Here is a 23,327-nt window from a genome sequence, read left to right as displayed (position 1 = left end):
GAGGCGCTGCCGCCGCGCTCCCCCCTCCCCGCCGCTGTGTGTGTGCGGGGCTGTGCCGGGGGTGCGGGAGCCAAAGTGCCGGTCAGTGATGGAGCCGCTGCCATGACAACCCCGGGAAATCAGCCTCCGCGCCGCCCAGGGATGCTGCCGGCCGGCGCTGGGATGCTGCTGCCGCCGCCACCCCGAGCCCTGGCCGCCCCCTGCTTCGCCTGAGAGCAACCTCCCACCCCCGAGCCCCCCGGCTTGGGGGGGGTGTCCGGACACCCCTTCTCCAGAGCCGAGGAGCGGCGAGACCCCGTTTGCCAGCCTCGCATCCCATCGCCTGCAGCTCCGCGGGGAAGTTTCGATCTTGCGACAGAATCGGCATTTCGGGGAGCTTTTGGGTCTTTGGGGTTGTTTTTTTTCCCCCTGTTTTTTTTTTTTTTCTTCTCTCTCCCTCTATTATTTAAAGAAAAGAGCAACAGCCAGCAAACAACCCAACTCCCAGCCCCTCTTGCTCCCCCAGCCTCTTTTTATGGCCGCCCTCCCTTTTTCCTGCCAGAGACACTTACGTTTCCTCCTTGGGTTATAAACTTTTGATGCCAGATCTCCGCAGCGCGTGCCCAACTGAATCTTAAAGTAGCGTCTCCAGCAGACACACATCTGTGACCTTCATCTCTTGCTCTGCACCTTCTCCTCCTCCTCTTCCTCCTCCTCCTCCTCCCCTCCCGTCCTCCTCCCTCACCCAAGGATACTGGGGACTCCCTCCGGATGCCGCTCGGCAGGCTCAGTGCTCGCAGGCTGCCTTGCTCCTGATCTCCGTGGAGCTCCGCATCGCTCGCCCCGGTTGTTTTGCTCCCCTCCTTCCTCTCCCTCCTCCTCCTCTTCATCTTTCCCCCCACCCCCCCCACCCCCACCCCCTTACTTTTCGCTCCCGGTGGCCTTGTCGGGTGTGTTTTTGTTTTTGTTTTTGGTGGTTTTTTTGGCCTGTTGGAAAAGTCCCTGCTGCCCAGGATGGGGGTCGGTGGGTGCTTAGCCCTGCCCTGGAGGTGCCTAGTCGTCCTCTGTCTCAGGCTGCTCTTCCTTGTGCCCGCAGGAGTGCCCGTGCGCAGCGGAGATGCCACCTTCCCCAAAGCTATGGACAACGTGACTGTGCGGCAAGGGGAGAGTGCCACGCTCAGGTAGGAGACGCTGGGTTTCTACCTTGGGGGTGTGGGGGGAAGCGTCCTACCAATGGCTTTTGGGGTGATGCTGTGCTCTGAACAGGGCTGCTTGAGGGTCCTGGGACCGGCTGTAGACTTTGCATGCATGCCGAAGGCTCATTCCCATGGTGACAAGGAACACCTTGGTGGGGACCGATGTGCTGATGCTGGCGGGAGGAGAGGGTCGGCTGGCGACCTCCCGTCGGTGCCGGTGCGGGGCTGGCGGTGCCAGACGTGGTGCTGACAAAGGGGCTTAGGTGGCAGACAAGGAGTGAGCGCTGCTGCCTGGCGCTCCCAAAGTTGTCTGGGTGCGTGTTGTCGGTGTGGGAGGGGAGGGGAAGGGGGGCGGGGGTCTGCACTGCCTGCATTGCCAGCGGCTTGCCAGGGCTGCGATGCCTCCGAGGTGTCAGCGTTTCGCCTTGATCACTTTATAGTCTCTGCACGGATCTGTTAATATCAAATCAATCTTTTACTCCAGGGGTGCATCTTATGAATTCTGATGGATGTTTTACCTTATGCTGTTTGCTGTAGGAGGGAGGCAAGGCGGCTTATATGCAGATGGGCCACTTCTGTGCTGCACAATACAGCAGCGTCCCTTTTCATCCCCTGAATGAGTTACAGGTGTACCTGGTGCATTACCCGTGTAGGAGAGCAGCTCTCCACAGACATCTCGGCAGCGTGGCCAGACGAGCAGATAGCAGCCCAGCCTTTCTGAGAGGGTGGTAGGCTCTTGTCTGGAGCTTTGGGTTGTGCTTCAGGCAGCCCGGGGAGGACCTAAGCTGGTTAATCCAAGCAATCTTGGACTTGGAGCGAGCAGCAGAGGGATGGTTGGGGTGTGAGGCTGGAGTAAGTGAGTCTGGAGGAGTTAGTCTGGTGGTGTCTCTGCAGCAGTGAGCAGTGTGTGCCCCCCGACGTCAGGCTGGCTGCTCACTGGCTCCGAGCGGGAGGAACAGAGCTGCAGTAGAGCAGCTGCTCTTCCCAGAGCCGGGCACAGGGATGGCACAAGCAAGCAGAGTGTGTCGTGCTCTCCATCAGCAGGGATGAGGAGCTCCTGCCGGCTGGGGCAGTGGATGCTCTGCTTGCCTGGGTGGTGGAGGCATGGGCAGGGGAACCAGGCAGGCTTCCCGTGGCTGGGGTGGTCTTTGGAGAGGGGAGATGTTCAGTGCACAATGTGGTGGAGGGCTCCAGTCTCTGGCTCGAGGGCTGTGCTGCTGGGAGAGGCGTTGGTTGTTTGTCTGTCTGCCTCCCAGCACGGCGCCTGCCAGACTTTGGGATGTTGCCTGTGCTGGGCACATCCCTAGCCCTTGGTTCCAGCTAGGGCCCCAGTGGGACACACTTGTCATCACCCCGTGTAACTGGGGGCCGTGGCACAGCAGGAGAGCAGTTTCCTTGTGCTCCTCATAATTGAACAGCAGCAATGATTAAGGTGAGCTGGACTGAGCAAGGCAGTTTAAAGAGGAGACAACCCCTCAGAGAGATGCCTCTGGCCTTGGTGCTCTTTTCCTCGCTGTCTGAATTTGTCTCCCCAGTGAAGCGTGGGGTTGGGACTCTCCAAGGCAATGCTCACGGAGGTCAGAGCAGGATGGGGGCCTGCTGTGGATGCACTCTGCAGGGTGCTGAGCCCTTTCCCCGGGGACCCTGTGGCTTCATCTCCTTCCAAGCCTGCTGCCAGCAGAGGGCTGACTTGGATCTCCGTTTTTTGGGTGACTATTTTTCTCTTTTCTTTTTTTTTACCCCCTAAAGCTTCTGGCCTCTTTTCTGCCTGGTTTGGGAGAGGGGATGTTTGTGAAGCAGCCAGCCCTGAAGCACTGGGGAGTTTCAGCCTTCCCATATGAAACTCTGCATCCCTTGGTGGGACACTGAGCACCTCAAAGGTTCTTAGAGGAGCCCCCAAAGCACTTCTCTACCCATTTATCCCCTGCCAGCTACTCCTGGCCAGGCTGTCACTCCCTTTCTTTTTGTCCTCCAGTTTAGTTTTGCCCTGCTGCAGTCAGGTTTTTGGCCTCCAGCTCCCATTTACACTCCATTTCTCCCATCTTCTCTTGCACTGCTGTTTTCCAGTGGTCCCACCTGCCCTCCTGGCTGCTCAGGGAAGTGGTGGAGTCCCCACCCCTGAAGGGATTGAAAAGCTGTGTAGATGTGGTGCTGAGGGATATGGTTTAGTGGTGGCTTAACTTGATGTTTGCAAAGGTCTCGTCCACCTGAAATGGTCCTATGACTCTATTTCCCCACTTCTACTCCTCTGAGCAGCCAGCAGTTTTCTGTCTGCCCTTGGGCCTGGAGGTGGACAAGGCATCACCTGGAGCAACCCCAAGAGATGTCAACCATGGGTTGAACACAGCAGCCCGAAAATGTGGCTGGGATTTATTTGCAGACTGCAATATCCTATGAAAAGCCAGGAAGGGCCAACATCCCTGGGCAGCCTTTCCATGGGGGTGATGCTTTTGGTAGATATCTAGCATGATGGAGTTTTCTCATGGGCTGGGCACCCATTGTAGGAGCAGATGTGGTGCCTCTGCTGCCCTCCCTGCAAAATGGCACCTTCCTTAAACCAAGGAATTGAGCCTTGAGCCTGGAGAAGAGGAGGTTCAGGGGAGACCTTCTTGCTGTTTACAACTACCTGAAGGGAGGTGGTAGCCAGGAGGGGGTTGGTCTCTTCTCCCAGGCAACCAGCACCAGAACAAGAGGACACAGTCTCAAGCTGCACCAGGGGAAGTTTAGGCTGGAGGTGAGGAAAGAGTTCTTCACTGAGAGTGTTGTTCACCATTGGAATCTGCTGCCCAGGGAGGTGGTGGAGTCCCCATCCCTGGAGGTGTTCAAGAAGGGATTGGATGTGGCACTTGGTGCCATGGTTTAGTCATGAGGTGTTGGGTGACAGGTTGGACTTGATGATTTTTGAGGTCTCTCCCAACCTGGGTGGTTCTGTGATTCTGTGATTGAGAAGCTGAGAATGGTAATTCCAGCTTGCAGCTCTTGCAGAATTAGTCACAATGCTGCTAGGTCTGGAAGGGTCAGACCTCTCCCATCGTGCTTCATATCAGTATCTGAAGGGGGCTACAAGAAGGCTGGGGAGGGACTTCTCAGGATCTCAGGTAGTGATAGGACTAGGGGGAATGGAATGAAGCTGGAGGTGGGGAGATTCAGGATGGAGGTGAGGAGGAAGTTCTTCCCCATGAGAGTGGTGAAGCCCTGGAATGGGTTGTCCAGGGAGGTGGTTGAAGCCCCAGCCCTGGAGGTGTTTAAGCCCAGGCTAGATGAGGCTCTGGCCAGGCTGATCTAGTGTGAGGTGTCCCTGCCCATGGCAGAGGGGTTGGAACTAGGTGATCCTTGTGGTCCCTTCCAACCCTGAATGATTCTATGATTCTATATGGAGTTGCTGTCTGGTCATGAGTTGGGCTGAGCCTTGGAGTCTCCCAGGGCTGATGAAAGCTCTTTCCTTCCTGAGACCTGCTCTTTAGCCAGCCTTTCACTGCAGACATGAGCAGAAGAGAAGGAGCAGAACTGCACGTTAGCAGCGGAGGAAACCTGGAGGCCTTTCAGACCGGTTGTGGCTTTCCTGTATTGGATTTTGGGCTCTTCCATTTCCAGTTCCCCACCCTTTTTCTTTTTTTCTTCTTTTCTTTTTTTTTTTTTTTGGAGGGAGGCTCAGGAGTGAAATCCTTGCAGAAACCAAAGCTCCATCTACAGGCAGCTTCTAGGTCATCTTAGATCGGCGGCGAACGATTCCTCTGTTTTAAGCAGAGATTGTTGATAATTTGCTGGTATTTATTGTAAGAACAAATAATTCCCCTAATCATCACGCACCTCTCCTCTCTGGGGAGCTCCAGGCAGTTGGCAAATTCTCTGCCTACTGTTCAAATGAAAAATCCAGCTGCCTCTTACCTGACTCTGAAACACAAAACCTTCTGCCCGTGGAGCAGGGCAGGTGCTCAGCTGGCAGCGGTAACCTCTGTTACCCCCCGGTCTGGGACACGAAACGGAGCAAGGAACACACTGGTAATGGACAGAGAGGTTGAAGAAGGTCACTTTTTAATTTCCCAGCTGGGATTTGATGTGGAAACAAGGATTAAGTCTCTGCTTTTGGGAAGAGTGCCACCGAGTCTCAGCTTTCTATGCACGACGCTTCTTGGCTGCACGCCCTGCGAGCTGCGGGGCACAAGGCATCCATCCCTGGGTTGCTATGGGGGCATGGCTGGCAGGTCCCCAGCACTCTCAGCAGTCCCAAGGGGCTGGAAATCCTGGCTGGAAACCTTGGGCTGTGTTTTATCCCAGCTGCATCACAGTGGTGGAATCATCTCCACCAGCAAAGGTGAGGTGCAGGCAGGGGTGGAAGTGCTGCTGTGGCAAACGTTCAAGCAATGTTAAAATGTCTCAGAGAAGGGCTGGGAGGGCTCTGTGCCACCAGCAGCCAGACCTTTTGTTACAAGCATCAGCACAGTTCATAAAGACATAAAACAACAGCTGCTCAAGATTTCCAGGCTTTAGAGGCTTATCTGCATTTAAGAAATCATAGAATCACAGAACTGGCAGGGTTGGAAGGGACCTCAAGGATCAGCCAGCTCCAAGCCCCCTGCCATGGGCAGGGACACCTCACACCACAGCAGGTTGCTCACAGCCACATCCAGCCTGACTGCAAAAACCTCCAGGCGTGAGGCTTCCACCACCTCCCTGGGCAACCTGTGCCAGGCTCTCACCACCCTCATGGGGAAGAACTTCTGCCTGACATCCAATCTGAATCTCCCCACTTCTAGTTTTGTTCCATTCCCCGAGACCTGTCACTCCCTGACACACTAAAACATCCCTCCCCAGCTTTCTTGGAGCCCCCTTCAGACATTGGAAGGCCACAAGAAGGTCTCCTGGGAGCTTTCTCTTCTCCAGACTGAACAACCCCAACTCTTTCTGTCTGTTTCCATAGCAGAGCAGCTCCAGCCCTCTGCTCATCCTCATGGCCTTTCTCTGGACACCTTCCAGCACCTCCAGATCCTTCCTGGAACAGGGGCTCCAGAACTGGATGTATTTGCTTTATATTTTTTCCTTCCTTCCTTCCTTCCTTCCTTCCTTCCTTCCTTCCTTCCTTCCTTCCTTCCTTCCTTCCTTCCTTCCTTCCTTCCTTCCTTCCTTCCTTCCTTCCTGCCTGCCTTCTTGCCTTCCTGCCTGCCTTCCTGCCTCCCTCCCTTTCTCTCTTTCCTTTTTAAGAGAAGGGAGTGCATGTTCCAGCAGTTGGAAGGAGGTTTCTCCTGCGTTTTCTCCTTGGTTACCATTCAAAAGACCTCAGACCTTAAGGTGGCCTCTCCTCCTTCTCTGCCTCAGTTTCCTTAGCTGTAAACAAGCACCTGGAGCCAACAGCAGCTGCTTGTTAGTGAGGAGTGTTCAGAGGTGGTGCTAAAAACCTGAGGCAGGCAGGATAGCAGGAGAAGAAATGGACTGAAGCTTGATGAGGGGAGATTGAGACTGGAGATTAGGAAGAGATTCATTCCAGTGAGGGTGGTGAGACACTGGAACAGGTAGCCCAGAGAGTTTGTGGATGTCCTCTCCCTAGAGGTGCTCGAGGTTACATGGGGCCTTGAGCACCCTGGGGTAGTGGGAGGTATCCCTGCCCAGGTCCATGTTCTTTAAGGTCTCTTCCAAGCCACCCCATTCTAGGATTCTATGACACATGGGATTTTCAGTAGGTTAAATAATACAGAGCTGCTTTTCTCCTGTATTTAAAGGCAGATTCTAGAGCTGTCCCTGCTCACTGTGCAGGGTTTTGGACAAGACGACCTTCAAGGGTCCCTTCCCTCTATGAGTCTGTTCTCTACAGCTTCCTGAAAGGAGGTTGTAGCCAGGTGGGAGTTGGTCTCTTCTCCCAGGCAACCAGCACCAGAACAAGAGGACACAGTCTCAAGCTGATCCAGGGGAAGTTTAGGCTGGAGGTGAAGAGAAAGCTCTTCCCAGAAGGAGTTATTGGCCATTGGAAGGTGCTGCCCAGGGAGGTGGTGGAGTCCCCATCCCTGGAGCTGTTGGCTGGATGTGGCACTTGGAGCCATGGTTTAGTTGTCAGGAGGTGTCAGGTATTAGGTAATAGGTTGGACTTGATGATCTCTGAGGTATTTTCCAAATTATTGGATTCTATGATTCCAAACTGATTCACTCTGTGATTCCTAGACTTGTTTTGGTTGGAAAAGGCCTCTAAGATCATCCAGTCCAACCAGCAACCCAACACCACCGTGGCCATTCAGCCATGTCCCATAGTGCCATGTCCTCACGTTTCTTGAACACCTCCAGGGCTGGGGAATCCACCACCAACCTGTTCTATGGTTCTGTTCACTCGTTGGGGGTGGGGGGTCTCCCTTGTTGTTTATCAATGGAGGAAAGCCAAACACCAGGGCACCTCTGCTCCTTCACATCCACAGCTCTGCGACTGGCTGCACTTTCGTCAATTAGTGACTACGAGAACAGTTCCAATTAAAACTGAAAAGCCAGAATGAAACACCATGAGAGGCCCTTCTTCCATTTATTTTTGCAATTATGGTTTTAATTATTTCTGACAATGCTGCTTTGCTTTCTATTATTTTTCTTTTTTTCCTTCTTACTCTTCTTTTTTTAAGAGGGAAGGGGGGGTGGGGGGGGGGAGAGCGGAGTGGGGCGCAGCAGAAATAGTGTGGCCTGCAGGAGCAGGGAAGTCATTCTGCCCTGTACTCAGCACTGCTTAGGCCACACCTTGAGTCCTGTGTCCAGTTCTGGGCTCCTCAGTTTAAGAAGGACATTGAGAGACTTGAAGGTGTCCAGAGAAGGGCAAGGAGGCTGGGGAGAGGCCTCGATCACAGCCCTGTGAGAAGAGGCTGAGGGAGCTGGGGTTGCTTAGCCTGGAGAAGAGAAGACTCAGGGGAGACCTTCTTGCTCTCTCCAGCTCCCTGAAGGGAGGTTGTAGCCAGGTCTCTTCTGCCAGGCAAGCAGCACCAGAACAAGAGGACACAGTCTCAAGCTGCACCAGGGGAAGTTTAGGCTGGAGGTGAGGAGAAAGTTCTTCCCAGCAAGGGGAATTGGCCATTGGAATATGCTGCCCAGGGAGGTGGTGGAGTCACCATCCTTGGAGGTGTTCAAAAGGGGATTGGACGTGGCATTGGGTGCCATGGAATGACAGGACTGGGGCGAATGGACCAAAGCTAGAAATGGGTAGATTCAGATTGGATGTTAGGAAGAAGTTCTTCGCCATGAGGGTGGTGAGAGCCTGGCACAGGTTGCCCAGGGAGGTGGTGGAAGCCTCATGCCTGGAGGTTTTGATGTGGCTGTGAGCAAGATGCTGTAGTGTGAGGTGACCCTGCCCATGGGAGGGGCCTTGGAGCTGGCTGATCCTTGAGGTCCCTTCCACCCCTGACAGCTCTGTGATGCTATGATTCCAAATGGAAAACGCAGTCGCTGCCTTTTGTGTGTGTGCGCAGATGCTAAAAGCGTGGGATTAGCCAAGAGCAGATTAGTGAGGACTTGCTCCATTGCTGCCCCCTGCCTCCTCCTCCTCCTCCTCCTCCTCCACCCCCCCCCACCCCCCCCCCCCCAAATAAAACATCCAAGTTTTCTGGAGCAGCTAAATATATACCTGCCGTTTCCAAGGTAGAGCTCGCTGCCTGGTGGAGCGACTCAGTAAAATTACAGCCAAGGATTCTGGCATTTGGATCCTCCTGGCTGGCATCATAATTTCTCCCTAGGTAGCTGGTATTTAACTTGTCTTAGCTGCTCCTGATAGTTATAATTACAGTGCCCGCTAATTTTCCCCGCGATATTGCAGCCGTCGGGAGCGTGGCTGGGGAAAGGTCAAGGGGTTGAAGGAAGGCTGCCTCCATCCCAGCACTCCTGCATGAAGGCAAACACTGCTGCTGAAGGGCAGATGCTGAGGCCATGCAGCTGGATGCTTCAGCCTCACCAGTCGTGCTCCCTTCCTGTTTTGCTGAAGCTGGAGCAGCCTCACAGTCCCCCACCTTAGAAGCATAGAATCACAAATGGCAGGGGCTGGAAGAGACCTCCAGAGAGAGAATAGGATAGGAGAGGATAGGATAGGATAGGATAGGATAGGATAGGATAGGATAGGATAGGATAGGATAGGATAGGATAGGATAGGATAGGATAGGATAGGATAGGATAGAATAGGATAGGATAGGATAGGATAGGATAGGATAGAATAGAGAATAGAGAATAGAGAATAGAGAATAGAGAATAGAGAATAGAGAATAGAGAATAGAATTAGCCAGGTTGGAAGAGACCTTTGAGATCATCAAGTCCAACCTATCATCCAACACCTTCCTAAATACCTCCAGGGATGGTGACTCCACCACCTCCCTGGGCAGCACATTCCAATGGCCAATCTCTCTTTCCATGAAGAACTTCTTCCTAATATCCAGCCTAAACCTCCCCTGGTGTAGCTTGAGACTGTGTCCTCTTGCTCTGGTACTGCTTGCCTGAGAGAAGAGCCCAACCCCTAGCTGGCTACAACCTCCCTTCAGGGAGTTGGAGAGAGCAAGAAGGTCTCCCCTGAGCCTCCTCTTCTCCAGGCTAAGCAACCCCAGCTCCCTCAGCCTCTCCTCACAGGGCTGTGCTCCAGACCCCTCCCCAGCCTCCTTGCCCTTCTCTGGACACCTTCCAGCATCTCAACATCTTTCCTAAACTGAGGAGCCCAGAACTGGCCATAGGACTCAAGGTGTGGCCTAACCAGTGCTGAGTACAGGGGCATCATCCAGTCCATGGGTGAAGCACTACACTCCAGCAGGGCAGAGAGCTAGACCACTGCTGGTGTAGAGATTGGAAGCAGAGCACTGGGGTTGTGCTTCAGCAGTGCCTGTTTTGGGGAATGCAATGGTCTGGTCCAGCTCTGCATTAGTAAGAGAAGTCACTTGCTGTCATAGGCGAGTTGGGGCTGTTCAGCATGGAGAAGAGAAGGCTCTCAGCAGACCTTAGAGCAGCCTTCCAGTGCCTGAAAGGGGCTACTGGGGAAGGACTTTCTACAAGGGCTTGTAATAACAAGATGAGGGCAATGGCTTTGAGCTCTAAGAGGGGGGATTGTGACTGGAGATGAGGAAGAAATTCTTTCCAGTGAGGGTGGTGAGACATTGGCACAGGTTGCCCAGGGAGGCTGTGGATGTCCCTTCCCTGGAGGTGTTCAAGGCCAGGTTGGATGAGGCCTTGAGCAGTCTGCACTGGTGGGAGGTGACCCTGCCCATGGCAGGGGTGTTGGAACTGGATGATCTTTAAGGTCCCTTCCAACCCAAACTGTTCTGTCATTCTATGACCTCTCCAAGGACTGGGATGCCAGCCCAGGGAAGATCCTCTCTCCTAGCAAAAAGCCAACCCCCACACTAGGTTTCTGAGCTCTGCTAGGCAGCAGTAGTTACAAGCAGTGCTATTGAGCTGCAGGGGATGAGACTGAACTGTTGCTAATCCTCTCACTATAGGGTACAGGAGATCTTTTTTGCAAGCACAATAAGCTCCCCGGGCTCGGGAGCGGTGATAGCTGTGTCCTTCCCCCAGCTCACCAGGCTGCTCCAGGAGCTCAGCTCTTTTGTTTCTGGAGAAGGATTAGGTGTGAACGCTGCAGAGGGGGCACTGTGCCTGCCTCTCACAGTCCCAGTTTGCAAAGAGTTCCTGTGACTCCTCTCACAGTTGGCCTCCTCCTCATTTGTCTCGGCCCTAAACCAGGGGTGCTTGTTACAGCAGCTGGACATACTGCTTTAAGTGATAATCTTTAGATAGCACAGCTGAGCAGCCACTTCATAAGGAATATCTGATTTGGTGACTATCACTTCTCCTTCTGTCCTTGCAAGCAGCCTTGGAGGGTTAGGATGCTCTGTGGTTGGTTTTGCTGCTTTGCTTTTGGCTTTGCTGTGCTTGGACTGAGAAAAAGAATTCCACACACACACACACAGAGCCCCTGCCAATGGCTTTTAGTCTGTAATGGAACAGACCTCATGGCCAAAAAGGCCAATGGTGTCCTGGGGCGCATGAAAAAGGCTGCAGCCAGCAGGGCAAGGGAAGTTCTCCCCCTGCAGAGACCACATCTACAGTGTTGTGTTTGGTTCAAAAGGGACAGGCAGCTACTGGAGAGTGTCCAATGGAGGTTATGAGGATGATGAAGGGCCTGGAACATCTGTGTGGGATTGTTTAGCCTAGAGAAGAGGAGGCTCAGAGGAAACCTAATTGCTCTCTCCAACTCCTTGAAGGGAGGTTGTAGCCACGTGGGGTTGGTCTCTTCTCCCAGGCAAGCAGCACCAGAACAAAAGGACACAGTCTCAAGCTGTGCCAGGGGAGGTTCAGTCACAGAAGTTCTTCACAGAGAGAGTGATTGGCCATTGGAATGTGCTGCCCAGGGAGGTGGTGGAGTCACCATCACTGGAGGTGTTTAGGAAGAGCCTGGATGAGGCACTTGGTGCCATGGTTTAACTGATTAGATGGTGTTGGGTGATAGGTTGGACTTGATGATCTCTGAGGTCTGTTCCAACCTGGTTAATTCTGTTCCATTCCATTCCATTCCATTCCATTCCATTCCATTCCATTCCATTCCATTCCATTCCATTCCATTCCATTCCAGTCTGTGCTGTCCTGTCCTATCCTATCCTATCCTATCCTATCCTATCCTATCCTATCCTATCCTATTCCATTCCATTCTATTTTATCCTATCCTATCCTATCCTATCCTATCCTATCCTATCCTATCCTATCCTATCCTATCCTATCCTATCCTATTCCATTCCATTCTATTTTATCCTATCCTATCCTATCCTATCCTATCCTATCCTATCCTATCCTATTCCATTCCATTCTATTTTATCCTATCCTATCCTATCCTATCCTATTCCATTCCATTCTATTTTATCCTATCCTATCCTATCCTATCCTATCCTATCCTATCCTATCCTATCCTATCCTATCCTAACCTAACCTAACCTAACCTATGTCTTGAGCCAGCTGGTACCCCAGTCCTCAGACCAGTTCCAGCTGCTCAGTGCATCCCCTTCACCTCCTGCTTCTGGGGTATTTTCTGTGTGTTTGTGTGTATATACAGATCCAGATATACATGTATATATATATATATAAAATCTAACAAATTCCTAACCCATATAAATCCAATTACCCATGTTTTGCCTGCAGGGAGCGAAGGGAGATTAATGTTTGGTATTTTGGCAGGAATGTAAAAAGAAATAGGTGGTAATAACAATGAAAGCTCATAAAAAGGAAGCGATAGCCGTGTCTGTGCCCAGCAACCCGCCTGTAACTCTCCTGGGCCTTTGCCAGCAGGATGCCCTGCTCTCACCAAGGGGCAGGAAAGAGCCAGGAGTGCTCCTTGGCTACCTGAGCATTCAGCCAGCACATGGGGAATGATATTAATGTCACCAGAATGGAGGCTGATAAAAAGAAATGGTTTATGTTCCCAGGGCACCTTCTCGTGGCACTCTGCGTGCTTGGGAATGAGCTGCTGTTGGCCCCGTTCGTACAGGATAGTTTAGGTCGAAAGAGACCTCCCAAGATCATCCACTCCAACCCCTTCTGCAGTATGCAGGGGGATCCTCAACTAGATCAGGTTTCCCAGGGCCTGGTTGAGCCTCAGCTTGAATATCTCAATTTAAGAAGGTCGTTGAGACTCTTGAACATGTCCAGGGAAGGGCAACAAGGCTGGGGAGGGGTCTGGAGCACAGCCCTGTGAGGAGAGGCTGAGGGAGCTGGGGTTGCTTAGCCTGCAGAAGAGGAGGCTCAGGGGAGACCTTGCTGTCTACAACTACCTGAAGGGAGGTTGTAGCCAGGACGGGGTTGGTCTCTTCTCCCAGGCAAGCAGCACCAGAACAAGAGGACACAGTCTCAAGCTGTGCCAGGGGAAGTTTAGGCTGGAGGTGAGGAGAAAGTTCTTCCCAGAGAGAGTTGTTAGCCATTGGAATGTGCTGCCCAGGGAGATAGTGGAGTCACCATCCCTGGAGGTGTTTAGGAAGAGGGGATTGGATGTGGCACTTGGTGCCATGGTTTAGTTGTCATGAGGTCTGTGGTGATAGGTTGGACTTGATGATCTCTGAGGTCTTTTCCAACCTTATTGATTCTATGATTGTATGATCTCCAGGAATGGGGTATCAAGTATCTCTCTGGGCAGACTGTTGCAACATTCCAGCACCCTCATGGTAAAGAACTCATTCCTTTTGCAGAGAAAGAAGCAAGATGAGTGTGGAGTTTTGGGAAGGAGAGATGGGAGCTATGCTCTTCACCCACCAGGATGAGTTTGTGTCTTGGAGAAATGCCTTGCTGGAGCATATCCAGGGAAGGGCAATGAACTTGGTGAAGAGTCTGTAGAACAGGGCTGGTGAGGAGCAGCTGAGGGAACAGGAGGTGTTTAGTCTGGAGATGAGGAGGCTGTGGGGAGACCACAGTCTCAAGCTGCACCAGAGGAGGTTTAGGCTGGATGTTAGGAAGAAGTTCTTCCCAGCAAGAGAGGTTGCCCATTGGGATGTGCTGCCCAGGGAGGTGGTGGAGTCACCATCACTAGAGGTCTTTAGGAAGAGCCTGGATGAGGCACTTGGTGCCATGGTTTAGTTGATTAGATGGTGTTGGGTGATAGGTTGGACTCGATGATCTCCAAGGTCTCTTCCAACCTGGATAATTCTATTCTCATTGCTCTCTACAACTCCCTGGAAGGAGGTTGGAGTGAGGTGGGGGTCAGTCTTTTCTCCCAAGGAAAAAGCAATAGGATGAGAGGAAACGGCCTTCAGTTGCACCAGGGGAAGTTAAGGTGGGGCATGAGGAACAATTTTTTCCCCCAAAGGGTTGTAAAGCCCTGAAGGAGGCTGCCCAGGGTGGTGGTGGAGTTCCCAGCCCTGGAGGGATTTACAAGCTGTGTAGACATGGTATTGAGGGATGTGCTTTAGCAGTGACTTCACAGTGCTCAGTTAATAGTTGGACTTGATGATCTGAAAGGTCTCTTTCAACCAAAACAATTCCCTGATTCTATGACATGGCCCAGAGTGCTTGAAGCAGTGGGTAGGAGTTAGGAGCAGTAGAGTGGTGCTCTGGCAGAGGGCACCTCTCATAATACTTTCCTTCACTCTGAGCATTTTTTGCAGTGCCTCTACACACTGAGCTGTCCCCAGCTCTTTCCTTTCCCTGGCATGAACACAGATACATGAACCTCCTTTCCCCTGCAGCCCTCAGCCAGGGGACAGTAGACTTGTTGGAGGATAAACAGTCCTTGCAAGGCTGTAACCACTGCATTGTGTTGCTGCTTGGCTTCATCCCCTTCAGCTCCTTGGTCACAGCTCACACTCTGTCCCACGTGGTGCCCACAGTCCAGAGTGTGTCGTGGTGCCAGGCTTTGACACTTGGGAGCCAGCTGCTCATCACCCTCCATCCATCCCCTTCCATCTGCCACCCGGCTGAGGTCCCCTCTCGGGCTCAACACTGCTCTCTGCGTCCCCTGCGTCACGGATGTGCCACCCCACGCCGTGCCCTCCACCCTCACCCTTGGCCACCTATTAATCACAGCTCAGCTGTTACAACCCTAGAGCAGTCTCTCCCTTCTCTTGCTCGCTTCGCATCAAGCTCCTTGCTCTCCCTTTTATTACCACCACCGGTTTTATAACCCACTTTATCAGATGACTTCCCCCCACCCCCTCCCCTTCCCCTTTCTTAAAGAGCATAACCCAGGAGCAACTCATCATTTCAGAAAGAGGGAAGAGTGCCTTTAGCAGAGGAGAAAGCCTCCACGCTCAAGCTTTCGACCACGAGGCTGCGGCGCCGTCCTGTTGCATTTAATTCAATCAAGGCAGTTAAAGCAAGAGATGGAAAGTCCTTTGTGCACTCACAGGAGTGGTGCTCTGATGCAGCAGCAGCAGCAGGTAGAAGGCAAGCTTGAGCCCATTTCCAAGGAGACTCCCAAGTCACTGCTGGAAGCAGCCAGGCCTGGGGCTTTACTGCGGCAGTGGCGACGGTGGGAAGCTGTTAGCATTCACATCGCATCCCATCTCTCTCGCTGTCACCCTCCCTGCTCTGGCTCCTTATCCCCATATATCCCTTTAAGTGGAATTGATTAGATTGGCTTTAAAAAAAAAAAAAGAAAGAAAGAAAAAAGGTGGTTGGGGGGGAGGGCTGTTTTTAATTAATATCCTTAACTGTATGATAATTAGAGCGGCTGGTCCCATCGCTGGCTGAGTCACCCTCGCCTCCCTTCTTCTTGAGAGAAGGCTGCTTGGACTTAATTAAAGTTAGGGATCCAGGGCTAGTGGGAACAGCAGGAGTCTTGCAGGGCTCTTGATGAAATGATTGCTGTGGGGGAAGCAGCCACTTGCCTCCTGGAGCCATCACTTGTGACGGCTGTCTGCTTCGGCCGCCTGCATCAGCAACAGACAGCAGCTCTCTGAGCTGGGTTAGGGACTGGCTGGAGGCTGAGCCCAGAGAGTGGTGGTGAATGGTGCCACAGCCAGCTGGCAGCCAGGCACTAGTGGTGTCCCCCAGGGATCAGTGCTGGGCTCCACCCTGTTTAATATCTTTATTGATGATCTGGATGAGGGCGTTGAGTCCATCATCAGTAAATTTGCAGATGACACCAAGCTGGGGGCAGGAGTTGAGCTGTTAGAGGGTAGGAGAGCTCTGCAGAGGGACCTTGCCAGGCTGGACAGATGGGCAGAGTCCCACAGGATGGCATTCAACAAATACAAGTGCCAGGTGCTGCACTTTGGCCACAAAAACCCCAGGCAGTGCTACAGGCTGGGAACAGAGTGGCTGGAGAGCTGCCAAAAAAAAAGGGACCTGGGGGTGCTGATTGACAGCAGCTGAACATGAGCCAGTAGTGTGCCCAGGTGGCCAAGAAGGCCAATGGCATCCTGGCCTGCATCCGGAGCAGTGTGGCCAGCAGGAGCAGGGAAGTCATTGTGCCCTGTGCTCAGCACTGGCTAGGCCACACCCTGAGCCCTGGGTCCAGTTCTGGGCTCCTCAGTTTAGGAAAGATTTTGAGTAGCTGGAAGGTGTCCAGAGAAGGGCAAGAAAGCTGGGGAGGGGTCTGGAGCACAGCCCTGGGAGGAGAGGCTGAGGGAGCTGGGGTTGCTTAGCCTGCAGAAGAGGAGGCTCAGGGGAGACCTTCTTGCTCTCTCCAACTCCCTGAAGGGAGGTTGTAGCCAGGTGGGGGTTGGTCTCTTCTCCCAGGCAAGCAACTAGCACCAGAACAAGAGGACACAGTCTCAAGCTGTGCCAGGGGAGGTTTAGGCTGGAGGTTAGGAAGAAGTTCTTGCCGGAAACAGAGATTGGCCACTGGGATGTGCTGCCCAGGGAGGTGGTGCAGTCACCATCCCTGGAGGTGTTTAGGAAGAGACTGGATGGGGTGCTTGGTGCCATGGTTTAGTTGATTAGATGGTGTTGGGTGAGAGGTTGGACTTGGTGATCAAAAAGGTCTTTTCCAGCCTGGTTAATTCTGTATTCTGTATGTTGCAGTTTGTGGTGGGGGATGTTGCAGGTCGTGGTGGGGGATGTTGCAGGTCATGGTGTGGGATGTTGCATGTCGTGGTGGGGGATGTTAGAGGAACAGCAGAGAAGCTGTGTGGTCTTGGCAGGTGTTTTTCATCTCCGGTTTCAGCACTCGTGCTAGCAGACAGCGCTGCCACCAGAGCTCAAATGCAGCCCAAGCAAGAGCTTAACAAGCTCCGAGAGCTGTCCAGAAAGTTATCCTGACACCAAGTGACAGACTCTCAATTGATATCCTCTGGAGACTTTAAACTCACTTCTGTGAGGTTTCCAAAGCTGGTTTTGTCTCATACCTGAAGAATCCTTTATCTGCTGCGACGCCTTCCCTGCCTTGTCTCATTGCTCTTGACGTTTCTCTTTGTTGCCTGCTGCAGCATGGGTAAACTCTGCTGCAAAACTATTGAAGAGGAGTTTCTCTCCTTCTCTGTGCTACTCTACTCTCTCCCTTGGTTTCACACATGAACTTCCTGAGCTGCTGCTCTTTGTGCAGGGAACTGGCTGGAGCGATATCAGGACCGCTGCTGCTCAGCTGAGAGGGCAAGGGAAGCTCCAGACCGCTAGGGAAAGGCAAATGTGGTGCAGGGAAAGGGGCAACAAAGGTCCTAGGAGATGGCTGACCTTCCATCCTGAGAAAGCTCTGGAGCAGTCTAGGAAAATCCTTGTGCTCAGCTAGGAAAGGACAAGAAGCAGTGCCACAGCCAGCGGAGATTTGCCAAGGAGAAGCTGTGTCAGACTAATCTAATATCCTCTGCATGACAGTGCTGCACGCCTCGTGGATGGGGGGAGAAGCAGGACATGCCTCAGAATGTGACCTAGGCAAGGCTAGACCTGCTGCTTTGTGAGCTGATGGGAAGCCTAAGGTGGGAACCACCGTGCAGAGCAGGCTGTACAGAAATGGGCTGGCTGCTGTAAGGTGCTTCCCTGCTTTTGAGAGCCAACCCAGCATGAAGTCTGCTCCCAGTTGATAGCAAAAGCTGCCTTTGCAGGAGTTCGGGGCTGTGGCTGCTTAATGATGTCCTGCTGGATTGTACAGAGGGCTTGGGGGATCTTCTTTGTCCTGAAAATCCTTGTGCAGGATTCCTAGTGCGTCTCTGCATAGCATCATTGTGCTGCAGGGCTGGCATTTTGGGATGGCATCAAGGACTCTGAAGGTTTCTGAAGTAGCAATGTGCAGCTGCTGATGTTTTGTGCATAGTCCATCTGATGGTGCCCCATGTGAGAAGGGTGGAGCATGTTTGTGGTTTGGGTTGGTCTTCTTCTAGGCAATGAGGTTTGCCAGCCTGTTGCAGGATGGCTGCTGGCCTCATCCAGCTGTTTTCTGCTGCCTTTTTGTGCAGTGGTTCTGAGAAGCAGCACCCCTCCTCCCCTTTTTGTGGAGGACACTGTGCTCCAGCCCCACTGCAGGGCCAACCACTTCCCTTGGCAGAGCACACCAAGCCCTCCCCAGTCACCATGCAGTGCACACCAAGCCCTCCTCAGTCACCATGCAGTGCACACCAAGCCCTCCCCAGTCACCATGCAGAGCACACCAAGCCCTCCCCAGTCACCATGCAGAGCGCACCAAGCCCTCCCCAGTCACCATGCAGTGCACACCAAGCCCTCCCCAGTCACCATGCAGTGCACACCAAGCCCTCCCCAGTCACCATGCAGTGCACACCAAGCCCTCCCCAGTCACCATGCAGAGCGCACCAAGCCCTCCCCAGTCACCATGCAGTGCACACCAAGCCCTCCCCAGTCACCATGCAGAGCACACCAAGCCCTCCCCAGTCACCATGCAGAGCACACCAAGCCCTCCCCAGTCACCATGAAGACCCATTACATACAAGAGAAGGTTTGAGAGGCAGCTGAAGCCTGCCCAGACTCTAGAACTGAAGCTGCAGACTCTCAGAGGTGCACTTGGAGCATTTTCCATGATTTCCTTTTATTGCCCAGTAAACTGCTGATGGGTGCAGCCCGTCAAAAAGCAGCTCCCTTTACTAAAAGATGCTGGTTATCCCTGTTGGCCTCATCCTGTCTGAGCTGCTGAGCTGTGAGGGTGCTGGCTGCTCACATTTGGACCCAGAGCACTGGAGCCATATCCCTCTTGTTGATGCCCCAAGGCCAGGTCCATGACACTGGTCTGAAGGGAAATCCTTTCCCCATGCCTTTCCTAGCCCATCAGCCCAAGCCAGGAGCCACCCAGGGTGGCCCAGCCCTGATGATCCTGGCCATGGGCTCCCTCTGGGAAGAAGCTCTGGTATCTGCTTGGCTTTGCTCTCCAAACCCTCTGCTTTGTCCTGTGGCTGCTGAGCTTGCAGATGGTTTTCAAGACGGATGCTGCACTTAGCAGGGTGCTGCCAAACCCACTGAGTCCAGCAGGTTATTTCCCTTCAGGAGCCATTTATCTTTTCTCTTTCATACAAGAGGCTTCTGTCTCTCATCTTTCTTTTCCTCCCACATGGGAAGGAGTCCAGTCTTCCCAGCCCTCCACAATCACAGGGGGTCAGATCCTGTCTGAGGAGCATGGTGATATCCTAGGGAGGAGAGGCAGTTGTGAGGAGCTGGGTGGCAGGACTTGGTGGACTTCTACAATGCAACTTAACATCTAGCAGCTCCTTTCTGGCTGTTATTTAAAGGCAGATCTCTCCAGTTTCTTATGAGTGTCTTTTCTGAGCAGCTTTTTAGATGAAGCTGGTGGGAAGCCAGCAGGTGCCAGGCTTGGGTTTGAAAGCCTTTTTCTGGCAGGGAATTGGTAATTTGTCTCCGTTTCACAGGGGGTTGTGTGGAGTAAGAGAGAAGCTGAGATGCAAAATGTCAGTTTAGGAGTGCCTTGGGCTCTGCTCTGACCTAAGAGCAGGGGTCAAAGCACTTTGGGACATGGTTTAGTGGGCATGGTGGTGTTGGGCTGACAGGTTGATGATCTTAGAGTAAGAGGGGAGCTGAGTGGTGAAATGCCAGCTTCTGAGTGGCTTGGGCTCTGCTGTGATCGTGGAGCAGTGGTCAAGGCACTTTGGGGAAAGGTTTAGTGGGCATGGTGGTGTTGGGTTGAGGGTTGAGCTTGATCTTAGAAGTCTTTTCTAACCTTAATGACTCTATACTATTCCAATAACTCTATGATTCTATAACTGAGCACCTCCCTTCCCTTGAGGCTCAGTGCAGGAAAGATGTTGACTTGCTGGAAGGTGTCCAGAGAAGGGCAAGGAGGCTGGGGAGGGGTCTGGAGCACAGCCCTGGGAGGAGAGGCTGAGGGAGCTGGGGTTGCTTAGCCTGCAGAAGAGGAGGCTCAGGGGAGACCTTCTTGCTCTCTGCAACTCCCTGAAGGGAGGTTGTAGCCAGGTAGGGGTTGGTCTCTTCTCCCAGGCAAGCAGCACCAGAACAAGAGGACACAGTCTCAGGCTGTGCCAGGGGAGGTTTAGGCTGGATGTTAGGAAGAAGTTCTTCCCAGAGAGAGAGATTGGCCATTGGAATGTGCTGCCCAGGGAGGTGGTGGAGTTACCATCCCTGGAGGTGTTTAGGAAGAGATTGGATGAGGCACTTGGTGCCATGGTTTAGTTGATTATGTGGTGTTGGGTGATAGGTTGGACTTGATGATCTCAAAGGTCTTTTCCAACCTGGTTAATTCTATTCTATTCTATTCTATTCTATTCTATTCTATTCTATTCTATTCTATTCTATTCTATTCTATTCTATTCTACTCTACTCTACTCTATTCTATTCTATTCTATTCTTTCCTTGCAAGCTCCAGATTTCCTGACTTTTGTTCCCATTTCCTGCAGCTGGAGAACTCTGGCCCTTGGCTAGGGGCTTGCCCGGTGCCAAGCACTGTTGCAAGCCCCCATCCCAAAGCTGCTTGAGGGGCAGCACTTCTCCATTAGCCACCAAGCCTCTCATGCAGGTGGAGGCTGTGTGACATTTATTGAAGCATTCACCACTGCCTGCACCCGTCACCTAGCTGCTGAATCTTTCCCATGCCTTAAATAATCAATTGCTCCTTAATTAGCATACAGTCCTATTACTGCCTTCCCAAATCTATAATGATAAACCCAGTTGCAAGTTATTGGACCTTAATTACTGGCTGATGATTAGAAACAGCAAGACATCTCCCAGCCTGGTCCCAGCTATCATGCAGCGTGGCCGTGCCCGCTGCAGAGCTGAACCCCCCACTCCCTGCCTCTTAATAATCAATGGGTGTTTAACATGCAATATTTGTCTAATTAGCTCCAAATTAAATCCTCATTGACAACACTTCAGGGGAAGAGATCTGCATCGAATTATGATGGATTGGACACGGAAGGGCTGTTATTGTAAGCAGGAAGATGTGAGTGTCACTTGCTTGGCTTGTCATGGCTGGCAGATGACTCCCTCTGACTGGCAGCCCCCGTCCTGGGGGGACTGGTGATGGAGTGATGCCTTGAGGTTGGATTGACAGGCTTGGAGACCCTGGGTCTCTCTTCACTCAAGCTGGAGATATAAGCAGCTCTTCCCAGCACCCTCCCTTGCTTCCACTCCCCTCTCACCCTGTGCAGCTAGCGAGGAGGGTGGGTTTTGAGGGGGTGCTTTCTGCGCTGGCTGAGCTCTGCCCAGCCACCGTGGGCAAACCTTTCCGCTGCATTGTGTGCTGCCAGCTCACTTTTGGAGGACACCTCGTAGTGTCTGCTTGGGCAAGGAGGATCAGGGAGGGGGAGTGTGTGTGTGTGTGTGGGGGAGATGTTTGTGGACATCAGTCTGACCTGGCATCAGGAATGCTGGAGGAGGATCAGAACCCCAAAGACTGGCAGTGCGTGGAAGAGCTGCTTTGGGGCAGCACCTCGCCGCAGTTTGTCAGCAAGCGAGGAAGCTGTTCCGTGTGAGCAGCAGGATGGATTGCACGGCCTCGGGGCTCCTTGCAAGAAGCAGCCTGTCCTTCACACCCAGCCTGGATGTAATTAACGGTGCTGATGGGATGTTGTGCCAACAGCCAAGCAGAGAACACCAGAAAGGGAGGCAGAAGCGCTGCTGGGGCTGTTCGCTGTGGATGCATGGGGAAGGAAGCAGCAGCCAGGTGAGCTGTACAGCAGATGCAGGAGCAGCACTGCAGCCTCCCTGGCCTCTGATGGAAGGCAAGAGGAGCAACACAATGCATGAGGGTCCCTGCAGGTTCTGACATGGTTTTGCTGTAGCAGACAGAGGAGATGAATGGTCCCTGTGAGGTGTTTCTCTCCCTGGGTGCACAATGGATATGTAACTGCCAGCTCCTAGCTCCCTCCTTTCAATCCTTTGCAAGGAATCTCTATCCTTGGTAGGTCAGGGGATGCTTCTCATCACCAGCTTTCCTGCCACCTTCAGGGTTTGACTAAAGGTGGTGAAACTTTTTGAAGCCTGAGAAGCAAATTGGCTCCTTATGGATCTTTCCCTGCCCTGCTCTAGAAGACCTGGTGGTGCTGAAAGGTCTGAGCTTCACCAGCTGGGAGGGATGGAGGGAGGGAGGGAGAGAGGGAGGGATGGATGGATGGATGGATGGAGGGATGGAGGGATGGAGGGATAGATGGATGGATGGATGGTGGGTGGATGGAGGGATGGATGGAGGGAGGAATGGATGGTTGGATGGATGGAGGGGTGGATGGATGGATGGAGGGATGGATGGATGGAGGGATGGAGGGATGGATGGATGGAGGGATGGAGGGATGGATGGATGGATGGATGGAGGGATGGATGGTGGGTGGATGGATGGAGGGATGGATGGATGGAGGGATGGAGGGATGGAGGGATGGAGGGAGGAATGGATGGTTGGATGGATGGAGGGGTGGATGGTTGGAGGGATGGATGGTGGATGGATGGACGGATGAGTGGATGGATGGACGGATGAATGGATGGATGGTGGGTGGATGGATGGATGGATGGATGGATGTAGGGATGGATGGATGGATGGATGGATGGATGGATGGATGGACATCTCCTGCAGGAGGCAAAAAAAATAAGACTTCCCATTAGCAATTGAGATTGTTCTTAAAAGAATTTGCCTATTCTGCAAGGACTGTTCAGTAATTGATAGCAATTGCTAGCAATTAAGTACAGATTAATTTGTGCCACTGTGCAGCAGTGTATTTATGGCTCTGTATTTATGGGCACTCCCTCTCCTTAAAAATATCATCGCTGCTTTTGGTGAGTAATTAGAGTTTACTGAATAATCTCCCAATGTAGGTATGAATTTTAACTAATTTTTAGTACCAAGTGCTTCATTCTCTTGCTGAGTGAGGGCTTGGTGTTATTTATCCTGCTGTAGAGCCTAGAGGCTGGGACAAGCGTAGAGCAAGGAGACAGTCACTGCCCAGAGCAGCTAGCAGGGGTTTTTATGTCTTAGGGCTCCACAGCTGGCTCCTAAGCATCTCTCCCAAGAAATAAAACTCACTTGCAACCCTTTGCAGCAGTGCAGCAGCTTGGCTGCCACCATGTTTCTCTTGATTAGTGGGAATAGTAATTCCTTGCTAGTAATAGCAATGGTTAACCACTTGAAAAGGGAGGTGAGGCCACGAGGTGGTGAACAAAAGGTGGTGTCTTTTGATTCATTGACTTCAGTTTGGGCTCTGAGGTGCCTTTTGTTTGCTTTGTGGGTTTTCTGAGACGACCTCAGGTCGTGGCTGCAAACTTTTAATGATGCTGCTCCGGCTCTGCACATGCCTGACAGCTCTTTGCTCCATGAGGTCTTCATCTAAGCATGGTTCCAGGACT

General features: G+C 52.6%; 1 protein-coding gene across 1 annotated transcript in view; it reads left to right on the top strand.

Moving 5' to 3' along the window:
* The first annotated feature begins 888 nt into the window (after nucleotides 1-888).
* The window catches only part of LOC104301745 (opioid-binding protein/cell adhesion molecule homolog), a 151,033-nt gene continuing 128,594 nt past the window's right edge, over nucleotides 889-23,327 (top strand). The window contains exon 1 of the mRNA XM_054176025.1: nucleotides 889-1,160. Within this exon, the coding sequence (XP_054032000.1) occupies nucleotides 994-1,160 (167 nt within the window). The 5' untranslated portion in view covers nucleotides 889-993. The remainder of the gene's footprint in view (nucleotides 1,161-23,327) is intronic.

The sequence above is a fragment of the Dryobates pubescens genome, chromosome 34, assembly GCF_014839835.1.
Source record: "Dryobates pubescens isolate bDryPub1 chromosome 34, bDryPub1.pri, whole genome shotgun sequence".
NCBI lineage: Eukaryota > Metazoa > Chordata > Aves > Piciformes > Picidae > Dryobates > Dryobates pubescens.
This window is presented reverse-complemented; position numbering and strand designations above follow the sequence as displayed.